We start from the raw sequence: 14139 nt of genomic DNA, 5'->3' as shown, positions 1-14139 counted from the left end.
TGGATGGAACACACAACACTAAGTATGGAGAAAAAAAAAGGTACAGCACACCAACATCAAAACCTCATCCCAACTGTAAACTATGGTGGAGGGAGCCTCATGGTTTGTGGCTGCTTTGCTGCCTCAGGGCCTGGAAAGCTTGCCATCATCGACGTAAAAATGAATTCCCAAGTTTATCAAGACATTTTGCAGGAGAATGTAAGGCTGTCTGCCAATTGAAGCTCAACAGAAGTTAGGTGATGCAACACGGCAACAACCCAAAAGGCAGAAGTAAATCAACAACAGAATGGCTTGAACAGAAGAAAAACTATCCTTCTGGTGTGGCCCAGTCAGTGCTGACCTCAACCCAATTTGAGAAGCTGTGGCATGACCTCAAGTGACCAGTCCACACCAGACATCCCAAGAATATTGCTGAACTGAAACAGTTTTCCTCCTGATCATTGTGCAGGTCTGATCTGCAACTACAGAAAACAGAGGTTCAGAGTTAGTTTTGATATTTCAACCTGCATGTCCTGATCGCGTCTGGTGTGGATGGACAAAATCAACGAGCTCATTGTAAAACTGAGGGAGCACAAGTTTCAATTGAGGGGGTTAGGCCCCCTTTTGCCCCCTCGTGGAGCCGGGTATGGTCTGCCAGAAGCAATAGCCACAAACTAATTACTGTCTAACAAGCCCCAGGGGTCAGGCTGTTTGTGGAGAGGTAAGCTCATCCAGCACTTTACATTTCATTAGCGGTGTTCCCCCTACACCCCACAAGCAGCTGAGACATTCCATAAACACTTGGCTTGCCAGCCAGCAGCACAGAGGGCCCTTTGAGTAGGACCTGGGAGTGGAGCTAAGACCAAGGGGACCAGAGGGGCGAAACAGAGCACAAGAGAGGATTAGAGCGAAGAGGGAAGCCTGGAGCGAGGGACAAAAGCTCAAACAGTTCTCATGCCTTTCTACCATTATCTTTAAGAAAATACCTGGATATGGAAAACAGCCTGGGGTGACACCAGTACTTTCAAACCTGGATGTAGTAGGCCGACTGCACTTAAAATAATGTAAAGGACTGTCCATGTTCTGTTAGATCTGAAAGTATTTCAAGGTTGAGAGTTGAAATCGTGCCAAGTAGGCTACTGCCCAACCATTTACCACTATGCTGGTGTAACTTGAACCGGGTCTGCTCATTTGAGAGATTAATGATGTGTTTGTCCCTGTGCTCCCTCTGACTGCAGCTGGCAGGGCCCTGCTGCTCTGATCCCCTGCCAGCTCTCCAGGAACACTCCCACTGCACCATTTTCCCAAGTTAACCACCTGGGAGGACAGGTGACAGAAAACACAGAGCTCACTCACGGTGCACAAGAGCGCTGTCCCTTTTCTGTGCTGGCCCCACAGACACAAGTCTTGAATGTAAACTCAAAAGGGGAGGGAGTGGCCCATTTTTTTGCTTCCTTAACCATATAAAGCTGAGAATGTTGACGTTCAGGTAGAAAAACCAGCCTGTGTGAACTTCATCAGGAGCTCTGAAAGATTAATGATTGGACCGTTAACCTGGAGGGTGGGCCACCATCATCTCTCTACCTCCTGCTGTGATTACAAATACAGCCCTGGACTGACACCAGACACCCAGAAAGATAGGATCACTACAAGACAGACTGAGTGAAAGCTTCACAGACCTATCTAATTGATACTAAGCAGAGGCTACTCTTGGCCTGGCAGAGGTTCACTCAAACTGAAGACATTCTAACAACACAAGCCCCAGTAGCCCATCTTATAATGTACTCATCATTAGCCGTAAGACATTTCTGTGAGCCATACAGTAGGAAAAAGCTCTGGCCACTGGCATGTCTGTCAATGTCATAGTGATAATTAACTATGGCAAAGCAGACACATCATAGAAGTGGCCTCATTTAAGCCACACAGCTAATCAGCAGCTCTATTCACAGCCAGGACTGACAATTGGCCTAGATATCCACAAACGAGGAGAATGTGCTCATTCTCTTATTCCTGTGCTATTCTAGGAATAAGAGACCTTAGAGATGTGACCATTTTAGACGGTCTGTTTTCCCATGATTACAAGCAAGAGGTAAACCAGGGTTGGTGGAGTCAGTGTGGCAAGGACTGAGGCCCATTTATGCTAGTCAGTACTGTACCCAATGCCAGGGCTGACCTTTTTCAGGCAGAGCCAGCCACCATGCCAGGTAGTAAAACACTAGGAGGGCTGCAGGGTGCCTGTCAAGGCCACGATGTGTTTGACAGTTTCGCCGCTCATGCAGTCACAAAGAAATGCCCCCCACTCCCCAAAGAAACAACATTGGAGTTGTATTTTCTTCTTAAAATGTAGCAATGGCTTAGTGCAACTTAAATGAATTCAAATGAAGCCACTGCCATTTGAAAGGGACATATAAAACCTCTGCACAACACTGTATACATTTGTAACAGCAGCATCCCTTCCTCTGCATTTATATTGTAGGTATCCAATCACTGGACAGTTTATTAGGTACACCCCATTAGCGAAAATGGATCGCTCCTACAGACAGTGAGTTACGTGGCCGTATCTTGCTATATAAAGCAGGCGGACAGGCATGCAGCCACTGTTCGATTGAACTTTATAATGGGCAAAATAAGTGATCTAAGCGACTTTGAGTGTGCTATAGTCGTTGGTGCCAGGCGCGCCGGATCCATTATCTCATAATCAGCCACCTGGGCTTTTCACGTACAACAGTGTCGAGGGTTTACAGAGAATGGTGCGACAAGCAAAGAACATCCAATCAGCGGCAGCCCTGTGGGCAAAAAGGTCGAAGGAGAATGGCAAGAATCGTGCAAGTTAACAAGCGGGCTAAAAACAGACAAATAACGGCACAGTACGACAGTGGTGTGCAGAACAACATCCTTGTGACGGATGTGCTATCGCAGCAGACAACCACATCGGGTTCCACTCCTATCAGCTAAAAACAAGAAGAAGCAGCTCCAGTGGGCACACGGTCAGCGACACTGGACAATGGTGTGGAAAAACATTGGCTGGAACATGACAGCGAGTTCAGTTAACTTTAACTTCTGTGCAGTCCCCAGACCTCAACACAATAGAGCATCTCCCAGTACTAGATGGGTGTACCTAATAAACTGGCCCAGTAAGTGTATACAAAACATTAAGAACACCTGCTCTTTCCACAGACTGACCAGGTGAATCCAGGTGAAAGCTATGATCCCTTATTGATGTCACTTGTTAAATCCATTTCAAATCAGTGTAGATGAAGGGAAAGAGACAGGTTAAAGAAGGATTTTTAAGCCTCGAGACAGACATGGATTGGGTATGAATGGGCAAAACAAAATATTGAAGTGCCTTTTAATGGGGTATGGTCGTAGGTGCCAGGCTCACCGGTGTGTGACAAGAACTGCAACGCTGCTGGGGTTTTCACGCTCAACAGCTTCCTGTGTGTATCAAGAATGGTCCACCACCTAAAGGACATCCAGCCAACACGACACAAATTTGGGAAGTATTGGAGTCAACATGGGCCAGCATCAGTGGAGGCTCCTCAGAGGAGGAAGGGGAGGACCATCCTCCTCAGTGAATTTCATAAAAATAGTTTAACATTAAAAATGTTATCCTTATATATACAGTGGGGCAAAAAAGTATTTAGTCAGCCACCAATTCTGCAAGTTCTCCCACTTAAAAAGATGAGGCCTGTAATTTTCATCATAGGTACACTTCAACTATGACAGACAAAATGAGGAAAAAAAATCCAGAAAATCACATTGAAGGATTTTTTATGAATTTATTTGCAAATTATGGTGGAAAATAAGTATTTGGCCAATAACAAAAGTTTATCTCAATACTTTGTTATATACCCTTTGTTGGCAATGACAGAGGTCAAACGTTTTCTGTAAGTCTTCACAAGGTTTTCACACACTGTTGCTGGTATTTTGGCCCATTCCTCCATGCAGATCTCCTCTAGAGCAGTGATTTTTGGGGGCTGTTGCTGGGCAACACGGACTTTCAACTCCCTCCAAAGATTTTCTATGGGGTTGAGATCTGGAGACTGGCTAGGCCACTCCAGGACCTTGAAATGCTTCTTACGAAGCCACTCCTTCGTTGCCCGGGCGGTGTGTTTGGGATCAATGTCATGCTGAAAGACCCAGCCATGTTTCATCTTCAATGCCCTTGCTGGAAGGAGGTTTTCACTCAAAATCTCACGATACATGGCCCCATTCATTCTTTCCTTTACACGGATCAGTCGTCCTGGTCCCTTTGCAGAAAAACAGCCCCAAAGCATGATGTTTCCATCCCCATGCTTCACAGTAGGTATGGTGTTCTTTGGATGCAACTCAGCATTCTTTGTCCAAACACGACGAGTTGAGTTTTTACCAAAAAGTTATATTTTGGTTTCATCTGACCATATGACATTCTCCCAATCTTCTTCTGGATCATCCAAATGCTCTCTAGCAAACTTCAGACGGGCCTGGACATGTACTGGCTTAAGCAGGGGGACACGTCTGGCACTGCAGGATTTGAGTCCCTGGCGGCGTAGTGTATTACTGATGGTAGGCTTTGTTACTTTGGTCCCAGCTCTCTGCAGGTCATTCACTAGGTCCCCCCGTGTGGTTCTGGGATTCTTGCTCACCGTTCTTGTGATCATTTTGACCCCACGGGGTGAGATCTTGCATGGAGCCCCAGCTCGAGGGAGATTATCAGTGGTCTTGTATGTCTTCCATTTCCTAATAATTGCTCCCACAGTTGATTTCTTCAAACCAAGCTGCTTACCTATTGCAGATTCAGTCTTCCCAGCCTGGTGCAGGTCTACAATTTTGTTTATGGTGTCCTTTGACAGTCTTGGCCATAGTGGAGTTTGGAGTGTGACTGTTTGAGGTTGTGGACAGGTGTCTTTTATACTGATAACAAGTTCAAACAGGTGCCATTAATACAGGTAACGAGTGGAGGACAGAGGAGCCTCTTAAAGAAGAAGTTACAGGTCTGTGAGAGCCAGAAATCTTGCTTGTTTGTAGGTGACCAAATACTTATTTTCCACCATAATTTCATTCAATTCATTAAAAATCCTACAATGTGATTTTCTGGATTTATTATCTCATTTTGTCTGTCATAGTTGAAGTGTACCTATGATGAAAATTACAGGCCTCTCATCTTTTCAAGTGGGAGAACTTGCAATTGGTGGCTGACTAAATACTTTTTTGCCCCACTGTATGTGTATATATATATATATATATATATATATATATATATATATATATATATATATATATATATATATATTCACCATACACTATTTTGCAATGTCTGCAGTAGCCTCAACAGCACTCTGTAGGGTAGTACCATGGTGTAGCCGGAGGACAACTAGCTTTCATCCTCCTCCGGGTACATTGACTTCAATATAAAACCTAGAAGGCTCTTAGTTCTCACCCCCTTCCATTGACTTACAAAGTAATTATTATACCTTCCGGAGGATGTCCTCCAACCTATCAGAGCTCTTGCAACATGAACTGACATGTTGTCCACCCAATCAAAAGTTCTGAGAATTAATCTAGTACTGAAAGCATAACAGTTTTGAACAAATGAATTTCTTCCCAAATTAAGGACAAGCGAGACAGAGGGAGAGAGAGTGAGCTAGCTATATTTGGTTGTATTTTATTTTTGTAACTTTCACTTAGCTAACTGAACGCAGCTAGCTAGTTTAGCCTACTCAAACAACTGGCTCAAGACAGAAAGGGATGTTATGTTAGCTAACTGACTATAGCTATCCAACACTGAATCTCTTCCAAGTCACGGTAAGCTTTTGGTTTTAATAATTTATTACCATCGGGGCCCGCTGCTGTAACGGGCTAAACTGCTTGCTGACTGTATTGCATGATTGTTTACTAACGTGTTAGTTCTAGTAGCTATGTTGACTATGAGGTGACAACAACAAGCTGTGCGCAGCGGTTAGCAGTCATGATATGAAGGTTTGTCTTTGAAAGGTTATTTCACCTGGTCACAGACAGCGGATGTGTTATACACTGAAGTCTACAAGTGAAGAGAAAAAGTGAGAGGAAGAGAAGGTGTACAGTGCCTTGCGAAATTATTCGGCCCCCTTGAACTTTGCGACCTTTTGCCACATTTCAGGCTTCAAACATAAAGATATAAAACTGTATTTTTTTGTTAAGAATCAACAACAAGTGGGACACAATCATGAAGTGGAACGACATTTATTGGATATTTCAAACTTTTTTAACAAATCAAAAACTGAAAAATTGGGCGTGCAAAATTATTCAGCCCCTTTACTTTCAGTGCAGCAAACTCTCTCCAGAAGTTCAGTGAGGATCTCTGAATGATCCAATGTTGACCTAAATGACTAATGATGATAAATACAATCCACCTGTTTGTAATCAAGTCTCCGTATAAATGCACCTCCACTGTGATAGTCTCAGAGGTCCGTTAAAAGCGCAGAGAGCATCATGAAGAACAAGGAACACACCAGGCAGGTCCGAGATACTGTTGTGAAGAAGTTTAAAGCCGGATTTGGATACAAAAAGATTTCCCAAGCTTTAAACATCCCAAGGAGCACTGTGCAAGCGATAATATTGAAATGGAAGGAGTATCAGACCACTGCAAATCTACCAAGACCTGGCCGTCCCTCTAAACTTTCAGCTCATACAAGGAGAAGACTGATCAGAGATGCAGCCAAGAAGCCCATGATCACTCTGGATGAACTGCAGAGATCTACAGCTGAGGTGGGAGACTGTCCAAATCTGGCCTTTATGGAAGTGGCAAGAAGAAAGCCATTTCTTAAAGATATCCATAAAAAGTGTTGTTTAACGTTTGCCACAAGCCACCTGGGAGACACACCAAACATGTGGAAGAAGGTGCTCTGGTCAGATGAAACCAAAATTGAACTTTTTGACAACAATGCAAAACGTTATGTTTGGCGTAAAAGCAACACAGCGCATCACCCTGAACACACCATCCCCACTGTCAAACATGGTGGTGGCAGCATCATGGTTTGGGCCTGCTTTTCTTCAGCAGGGACAGGGAAGATGGTTAAAATTGATGGGAAGATGGATGGAGCCAAATACAGGACCATTCTGGAAGAAAACCTGATGGAGTCTGCAAAAGACCTGAGACTGGGACGGAGATTTGTCTTCCAACAAGACAATGACCCAAAACATAAAGTAAAATCTACAATGGAATGGTTCAAAAATAAACATATCCAGGTGTTAGAATGGCCAAGTCAAAGTCCAGACCTGAATCCAATCGAGAATCTGTGGAAAGAACTGAAAACTGCTGTTCACAAATGCTCTCCATCCAACCTCACTGAGCTCGAGCTGTTTTGCAAGGAGGAATGGGAAAACATTTCAGTCTCTCGATGTGCAAAACTGAGACATACCCCAAGCGACTTACAGCTGTAATCGCAGCAAAAGGTGGCGCTACAAAGTATTAACTTAAGGGGGCTGAATAATTTTGCACGCCCAATTTCTCAGTTTTTGATTTGTTGAAAAAGTTTGAAATATCCAATAAATGTCGTTCCACTTCATGATTGTGTCCCACTTGTTGTTGATTCTTCACAAAAAAATACAGTTTTATATCTTTATGTTTGAAGCCTGAAATGTGGCAAAAGGTCGCAAAGTTCAAGGGGGCCGAATACTTTCGCAAGGCACTGTAGTAGAGGTCGACCGATTATGATTTTCCAACGCCGATACCGATTATTGGAGTACCAAAAAAGCCGATACTGTTTAATCGGCCGATTTAAAAAACAATTAAAAAATGTATTTGTAATAATGACAATTACAACAATACTGAATGAACACTTATTTTAAATTAATATAATACATCAATAAAATAAATTTAGCCGCAAGTAGATAATGAAACATGTTCAATTTGGTTTAAATAATGTAAAAACAAAGTGTTGGAGAAGAACGTAAAAGTGCCATATGTGCTATGTAAGAAAGCTAACGTTTCAGTTCCTTGCTCAGAACATGAGAACATATGAAAGCTGGTGGTTCCTTTTAACAGGAGTCTTCAATATTCCCAGGTAAGAAGTTTAGGTTGTAGTTATTATAGGACTATTTCCCTCTATACAATTTGTATTTCATTAACCTTTGACTATTGGATGTTCTTATAGGCACTTTAGTATTGCCAGTGTAACAGTATAGCTTCCGTCCCCCTCCTCGCTCCTCCCTGGGCTCGAACCAGCAACACAACGACAACAGCCACCACATCGAAGCAGCGTTACCCATGCAGAGCAAGGGAAACAACCACCTCAAGGCTCAGAGCGAGTGAAGTTTGAAACGCTATTAGCGCGTGCTAACTAGCCAGCCATTTCACTTCCGTTACACCAGCCTCATCTCGGGAGTTGATAGGTTTGAAGTCATAAACAGCGCAATGCTTGAAGCACAAAGAAGAGCTACTGGCAAAACGCACAAAAGTGCTGTTTGAATGAATGTTTACACGCCTGCTTCTGCCTACCACTGCTCAGTCAGATACTTGTATGCTCAGTCAGAATATATGCAACACAGGACACGCTAGATAATATCTAGTAATATCATCAACCATGTGTAGTTAACTAGTGATTATGATTGATTGTTTTTTATAAGATAAGTTTAATGCTAGCTAGCAACTTACCTTGGCTTACTGCATTTGCGTAACAGGCAGTCTCCTTGTGGAGTGCAACGAGAGAGAGGCAGGTTGTTATTGCGTTGGACTAGTTAACTGTAAGGTTGCAAATTTGGATCCCCCGAGCTGACAAGTTGAAAATCTGTCTTTCTGCCCCTGAACGAGGCAGTTAACCCACCGTTCCTAGGCCGTCATTGAAAATAAGAATGTGTTCTTAACTGACTTGCCTAGTTAAATAAAGATTAAATAAAAGGTGTAAAAAAATAAATACATAAATAAAATAAATATATATATATATTTTTTTTAAATCGGCGCCCAAAAATACCAATTTCCGATTGTTATGAAAACTTGAAATCGGCCCTAAATTAAATCGGCCATGCCTATTAATCGGTCGACCACTAGCGTGTAGATAGTCGCAAGAAGGAATTATATATGCAAGAAGCAAAGTGATCATGCTGTTTTTATATTGCTGCTATGAAAGTGAACTGTGTTTGTGTGTGATCAGGGGTGTGTTCATTCCACCCATTCTGTTGAATTCTTTTATTTTTATAGGGTTATAGTAACCTCGTGATGGGCACAGGAAAACGTGAGTATCATGTAGTAGCCTAAACCGATCAAGGTTACATTGAGCTGGGTGAATGGAATATGAATGACAGTCATCCAATATGCTCTAATAGTAATAAGGCAATGCTCATTCATTCATTTTTAAAAGCACCGCCCGCCACTGGCCAGCATACCTTGTAGAGTCCATGCCCCAACGAACTGAGGCTGTTCTGAGGGCAAAAAGAGGGGGGGTGCAACTCAATATTAGGATGGTGTTCCGAATGTTTGGTATAGTCAGTGTATGTCTGTAAATTGTATATCCTCACTGTAAATCAGCTTTACATTTACTGTATTTATATTATTTATGCTGGCTTTGTGTCTGCATATTGTCTATGGCTGGCATCACCTATTCACCAAGTCAAATTCCAGGTATGTGCAAATGTACTTGGCAAATAAAGTCAATCTGATTCTTGTAAAGCTAAATAGTCACCAGAACACTTATGTAACTGGAGCACAGTGGCCCTTTATAACATTGACATTATAAGCTAGCTTTACTCAGCAGATTAAATGGATTTTACTGAATGTTGCAATGAGTTTTAAAACAAAAAGAAAAACAGATTTTCCCATATTCACTCAAAATCTCTGACCAAAATAGAGAATAGTGGATTGTCATGCTCGCCTCAAAACCACTGCTTACCACAGCACTGATCCAGCAATGTGCGCAATAGCCCTAATGTTCTTACGACATCAGAAAATAAATCCAGATTTCCATTAATCCACAAAGCCCGGTTTACATGAAGTGATCCTGCAGCAGGACCGTTACCTCAGCAACACGGCCATTTAGACCACCACTCCAGGGCCAGGCTCAGCAGCATTGTTTCGGCTGAACATTTAACCAGCAAGCTGCAGCAATCACAGTAAGCTAACTGTCCAGTTTACTAAGGCTTCAGTCTAAACATGCGTCTTTGTATCGGATAGCCCGTTTCCCCATTTCCTACAGGTCAAGCAGCATTGGTAAATGGGTGTTATTGTGAAGAAACAATAATGTGGTGAGACAATGTAGAAAACAACCCATGATAGTGTTATTGTAATATCAAAAAGCTCAATATTTGACCACAAGTCAAAAGGAATCTGTATTTCTGTCAGAAGAGCCAAACACTGGCTTACTGTTCTCAGACAATTTGCTTGTTCATTGCATGTTTGGTTTAAAATGCTTTCTAGCCTAACACCTTACATAACAGCCTGTTCTCAACAATTGCTACTGAAAATCTGCTCCAAACAGCATGTATTTTTTTGTAATAACGTCAAACAATGTGTTCTGGCTCTTCTCATATGAATTAGCATAGCTTTTAGTTGTTGAGCCTAGCAACGAATGACCCTGTCTGATTCACTACAACAGACCGACCGTCTGTTAAGACTTCAGTGAAATCATGTAATATGTGGCATTGAGTCGCCCCTTTTCACTTAGACATGTATTTCTTTAATTTAATCACCATCATAGACAAATCATACAGCCTCTGATGTATTAAAGCTTTCATAAATATTTTGCATGGGAACTCACTCTCTTCTCTGTCCTTGGCAGCACCTAGTAAGACCACCCCATCCCACTTAACATTGCTACATTGTTGCAGTGTCAATACATACTCTGCATGAGTGATTCTCCTATTGTGTTCACACATCACAACAGGAAACACTGAGGCCTGAGATTTTGATGGGAAGCCATGTGACACACTTTGAGCCCTTCGTCCTCTTTTTAGTGAGAGTTATCAGCCCTTTTCCTCCCCACCCCCAACAAAGAGCCTCCCTAAATTCATCACGCTACACAAGCCCCTTTAAGTTAATTACTTCTAGCCAAGGACAACAACGCTGATATGTGCTGACACAAAAACACTCTGGGTGGACAGGGCCGAGTGACTGGGCAGCCTGAGGGCACGCACTGTCTCAATCAGGGCATGTCCACAAGAGCACTAGGCCACTCAATAGGAGAGCAGAAGGGGGGGGGCATGTTTACAAAGTGAAAAGAAAACAGTCGTACAATCTACAAAGAACCATACAAGCACTAGGGTGCTTTGCAATGGTTGGGCTGTGCTAATGGTTTAATGTATTCATATGGAAAACTTCTTGGCAGATGCATGGTACACTAGATCTAAATAATTCCTTCCTTTCCTTCGACATGTTGCAGGTGCACATACACTGTAAGCACATCCGCGCTTGAGGAGGGGTCTAGGTTAGGGCAAGTACAGGCACCTCTAATAAACATGAAACGGCAGTGGTTATTGAGCCCTAGGGTACATTAACAATTCTTGTGCTTTTATATAGTGTCTCATCAAATGGAAATTAAAACAGAGGATAGAAAATATCTTGATTACAAAAGGACAGAGACTATGTCCTTGCAGACCTACCCAGATCTCCATGGAGACTGTTGTCATGCGAGGTCCTACTAGACGTAGTGGAGGTCCCATCGTCGGGCCAGATCTGACCTGTTTTACGGACACCCACGATGGAGGCCTCGGACACCAACACCTGCTGCTTCAGACGTTTCTGAGACAAAGGGGTGGGTGGGCTGCTGCTGTCAAAGGACTGCTGGGAAATCTGGGACGGAGAGCGGCTCTTCGGTCTGTACATATGATAGGTTGTGGGACTTGGGGACACGTGACTTGACTGGCCAGAGGAGAAGTCCTCCTCGCTGGATGTCAGGTTCTCATTGGAGCTGCAGTCTGGGGTGTAGCCGCCCCCAACTTCGTCAAAACTCCCCGGTGAGTAGGAGCGCCTTGGCCAGGTGAGGTGGGAGTCCTCCTCCACACTGTGGTCCCTGATGTGGATGATCCTCCCCTCCCCCATCATCCCCCCAACATACACACTGGTGTAGGGCTGACAGTCTGCCGGTTGTCTCCCCCCATTGGAACGGCTCACACTGTCCTTGAAGAAATGTGGGTTCACCTCTGCTGCATCATCATACAGCCCATTGTAGCCACAGCCGCCCTCGGTGGATCTGCCTCGGAGGACAGATTTGCGGATCTCCCCCGTCACAGTGGATAGGTTCCCGGGCAGGGAGTGCAGGGACCTATTCCGCTCCATTTGCATGGCCTGGCAGCCCAGGCTGCTGATCTTGTCTGAGACCTCCCTGTCATTGACCTTCACGAGGCCTCTCTCATGGTGGTACTCCATGTTCACGTAGAAGGGTCTCTCTGTCCCACCAACCCCTTTCCCATCTCCTGCCATGTGAGAGTTGGCTCTCTTGATGTGCTCAAAGTTGGACCTCAGTGCTGCTACTGAGCCCATGCCTACCCTGTCCAGATGTGTGTCTGGAGGACCCGCTGTCGACCTCTGTTTGGAGGGAGACACCCCATCCACCTCTCCCTCTGGATACTGTTTACACCCTGTGTCAACTGCATCTCCTGGCTGCTCCTCCAATGAAGGCTCATCTAAGTGGGATCTCTGGGTGTCTGAAACACTGGATTGGTCTCCAATATTCATTAGGGACATCCTCTTGATGCCCCATCTCTGCCCATCATATGCCTTCCTCTCCTTGGCCAGTAACGTCTGCAGGTAGATCATCCGAAAGCGCTCCTTGTTCACCTCCAACTCCAGCTGCCTGATAGATGCCTTGCATTTCTCCAGCTCCTGCTCAACATCCCCCAATGATTTCAGCTCCATGTTTGGGGGATTTGACTCCGGGAACTGGGCTTTCCAAGCCTCCACAAAACCCACTGGTTCAACCATGTTTTTAATATAACTTAGTTCACTGAGAATAGAGTAGAAACTTCTACTAAAATTTCTACTCAACGATATGATTAGTTTCCAATCAAAATAATTTCTAAAGTATGACTTATAATGGCCATTAGAAGCTATTTCCACACTTCACTGACTGAATACAGTTTTCAGAAGACTCGTGCACATTTTTTCTTATGGTTCTAACGTTAGTTATCAACATGATATCAGCTCGCATAGTAGAGAATGCCATGAGGACTGAGAATGACGACCCAGTTCAGATACCTGCAACAACAAAAACATAAAGAAAATGTCCTTATCTTCTGTAAGTAATGTCAGTAGACAATGATCCTTCATTCATCGTAAAAGCAGCAGCACTGTGCTATATCCAGACGTTCCATCCAATGATTTAGTGAAAGCCCAATAACACTTTTACATTTCCACTGTAATTCCTGTTTTTCGTGTTAATTCGTTACTCCGCATCTAATTGAAAGTTAGTTCGAATGTTCTCTCGTTAACCTTAGATCCACCACACATGATATACACTTCGTTGGATCGCACGCTACAGTTACTGTGTTTTGCTCATTTTATTTAGGTTGAGTTAGTGCTGAAAAGAGAGGGAGGGACTTTGATGTGATTGAGGGTCTGTCCAGTTTTAAAGACACAGGCACGTCGACAAAACAAGAAATCCAAGCTGAAGAAAACCTGATAATGATATGGTCTATATTATGTAAGTAATAATGTAGACTAATCTATTGCCATTTTGTAAGATTAAAAACAGACATGTTTTATTACGGTATATATACCGTCTGAAATATCGATATTTGTCTCCATCTAATGGTACAAAAGATAAATCCAGACAGACAAGAACCTGTGTACAACTCTGCGTGTGCGCTGGTGGCAGAGTCTGCGCAGCTTGTCCCACTCTCTCTTCAGAGAGAAAGAGGCGAAGCGAGATTTTTAAATGTAACTAGGCAAGTCAGTTAAGAACAAATTATTTTTTACAAAGAGGGCCTATGAACAGTGGGTTAACTTGCCTTGTTCAGGTGCAGAACGACAGATTTTTACATTGTCAGCCCTGGGATTCAATCTAGCAACCTTTCGGTTACTGGCCCAACGCGCTAACTAATAGGCTACCTTTTTCTCCGCCAAATTATCTGTTAAACGTAACACGACCACGAAAGACATTTTTTTATGGAGGCCAGTGAAAGATTGTCAATTTGGCCATGAAAAACTTGAAATGCTAATTTGTTACGTGGGGCTTATTTGATCAATAGACATTTCGACAACTTTGATATTGG

General features: G+C 43.4%; 1 protein-coding gene across 2 annotated transcripts in view; it reads right to left on the bottom strand.

The window, feature by feature from the left end:
• si:dkey-91m11.5 (PH_BCR_vertebrate and RhoGAP_Bcr domain-containing protein) overlaps positions 1–13449 on the bottom strand; it is a 44206-nt gene extending 30757 nt beyond the window's left edge. The window contains exon 1 of one of the 2 annotated variants that reach the window (XM_024439024.2): positions 11530–13449. In XM_024439024.2, coding sequence (XP_024294792.1) covers positions 11530–12850 — 1321 coding nt within the window. In that variant the 5' untranslated portion in view covers positions 12851–13449. The remainder of the gene's footprint in view (positions 1–11529) is intronic. The other variant, XM_024439023.2, reaches the window with a different exon arrangement.
• Positions 13450–14139: the final 690 nt, after the last annotated feature.

The sequence above is a fragment of the Oncorhynchus tshawytscha genome, linkage group LG12 (assembly GCF_018296145.1).
Source record: "Oncorhynchus tshawytscha isolate Ot180627B linkage group LG12, Otsh_v2.0, whole genome shotgun sequence".
Taxonomy (NCBI): domain Eukaryota; kingdom Metazoa; phylum Chordata; class Actinopteri; order Salmoniformes; family Salmonidae; genus Oncorhynchus; species Oncorhynchus tshawytscha.
This window is presented reverse-complemented; position numbering and strand designations above follow the sequence as displayed.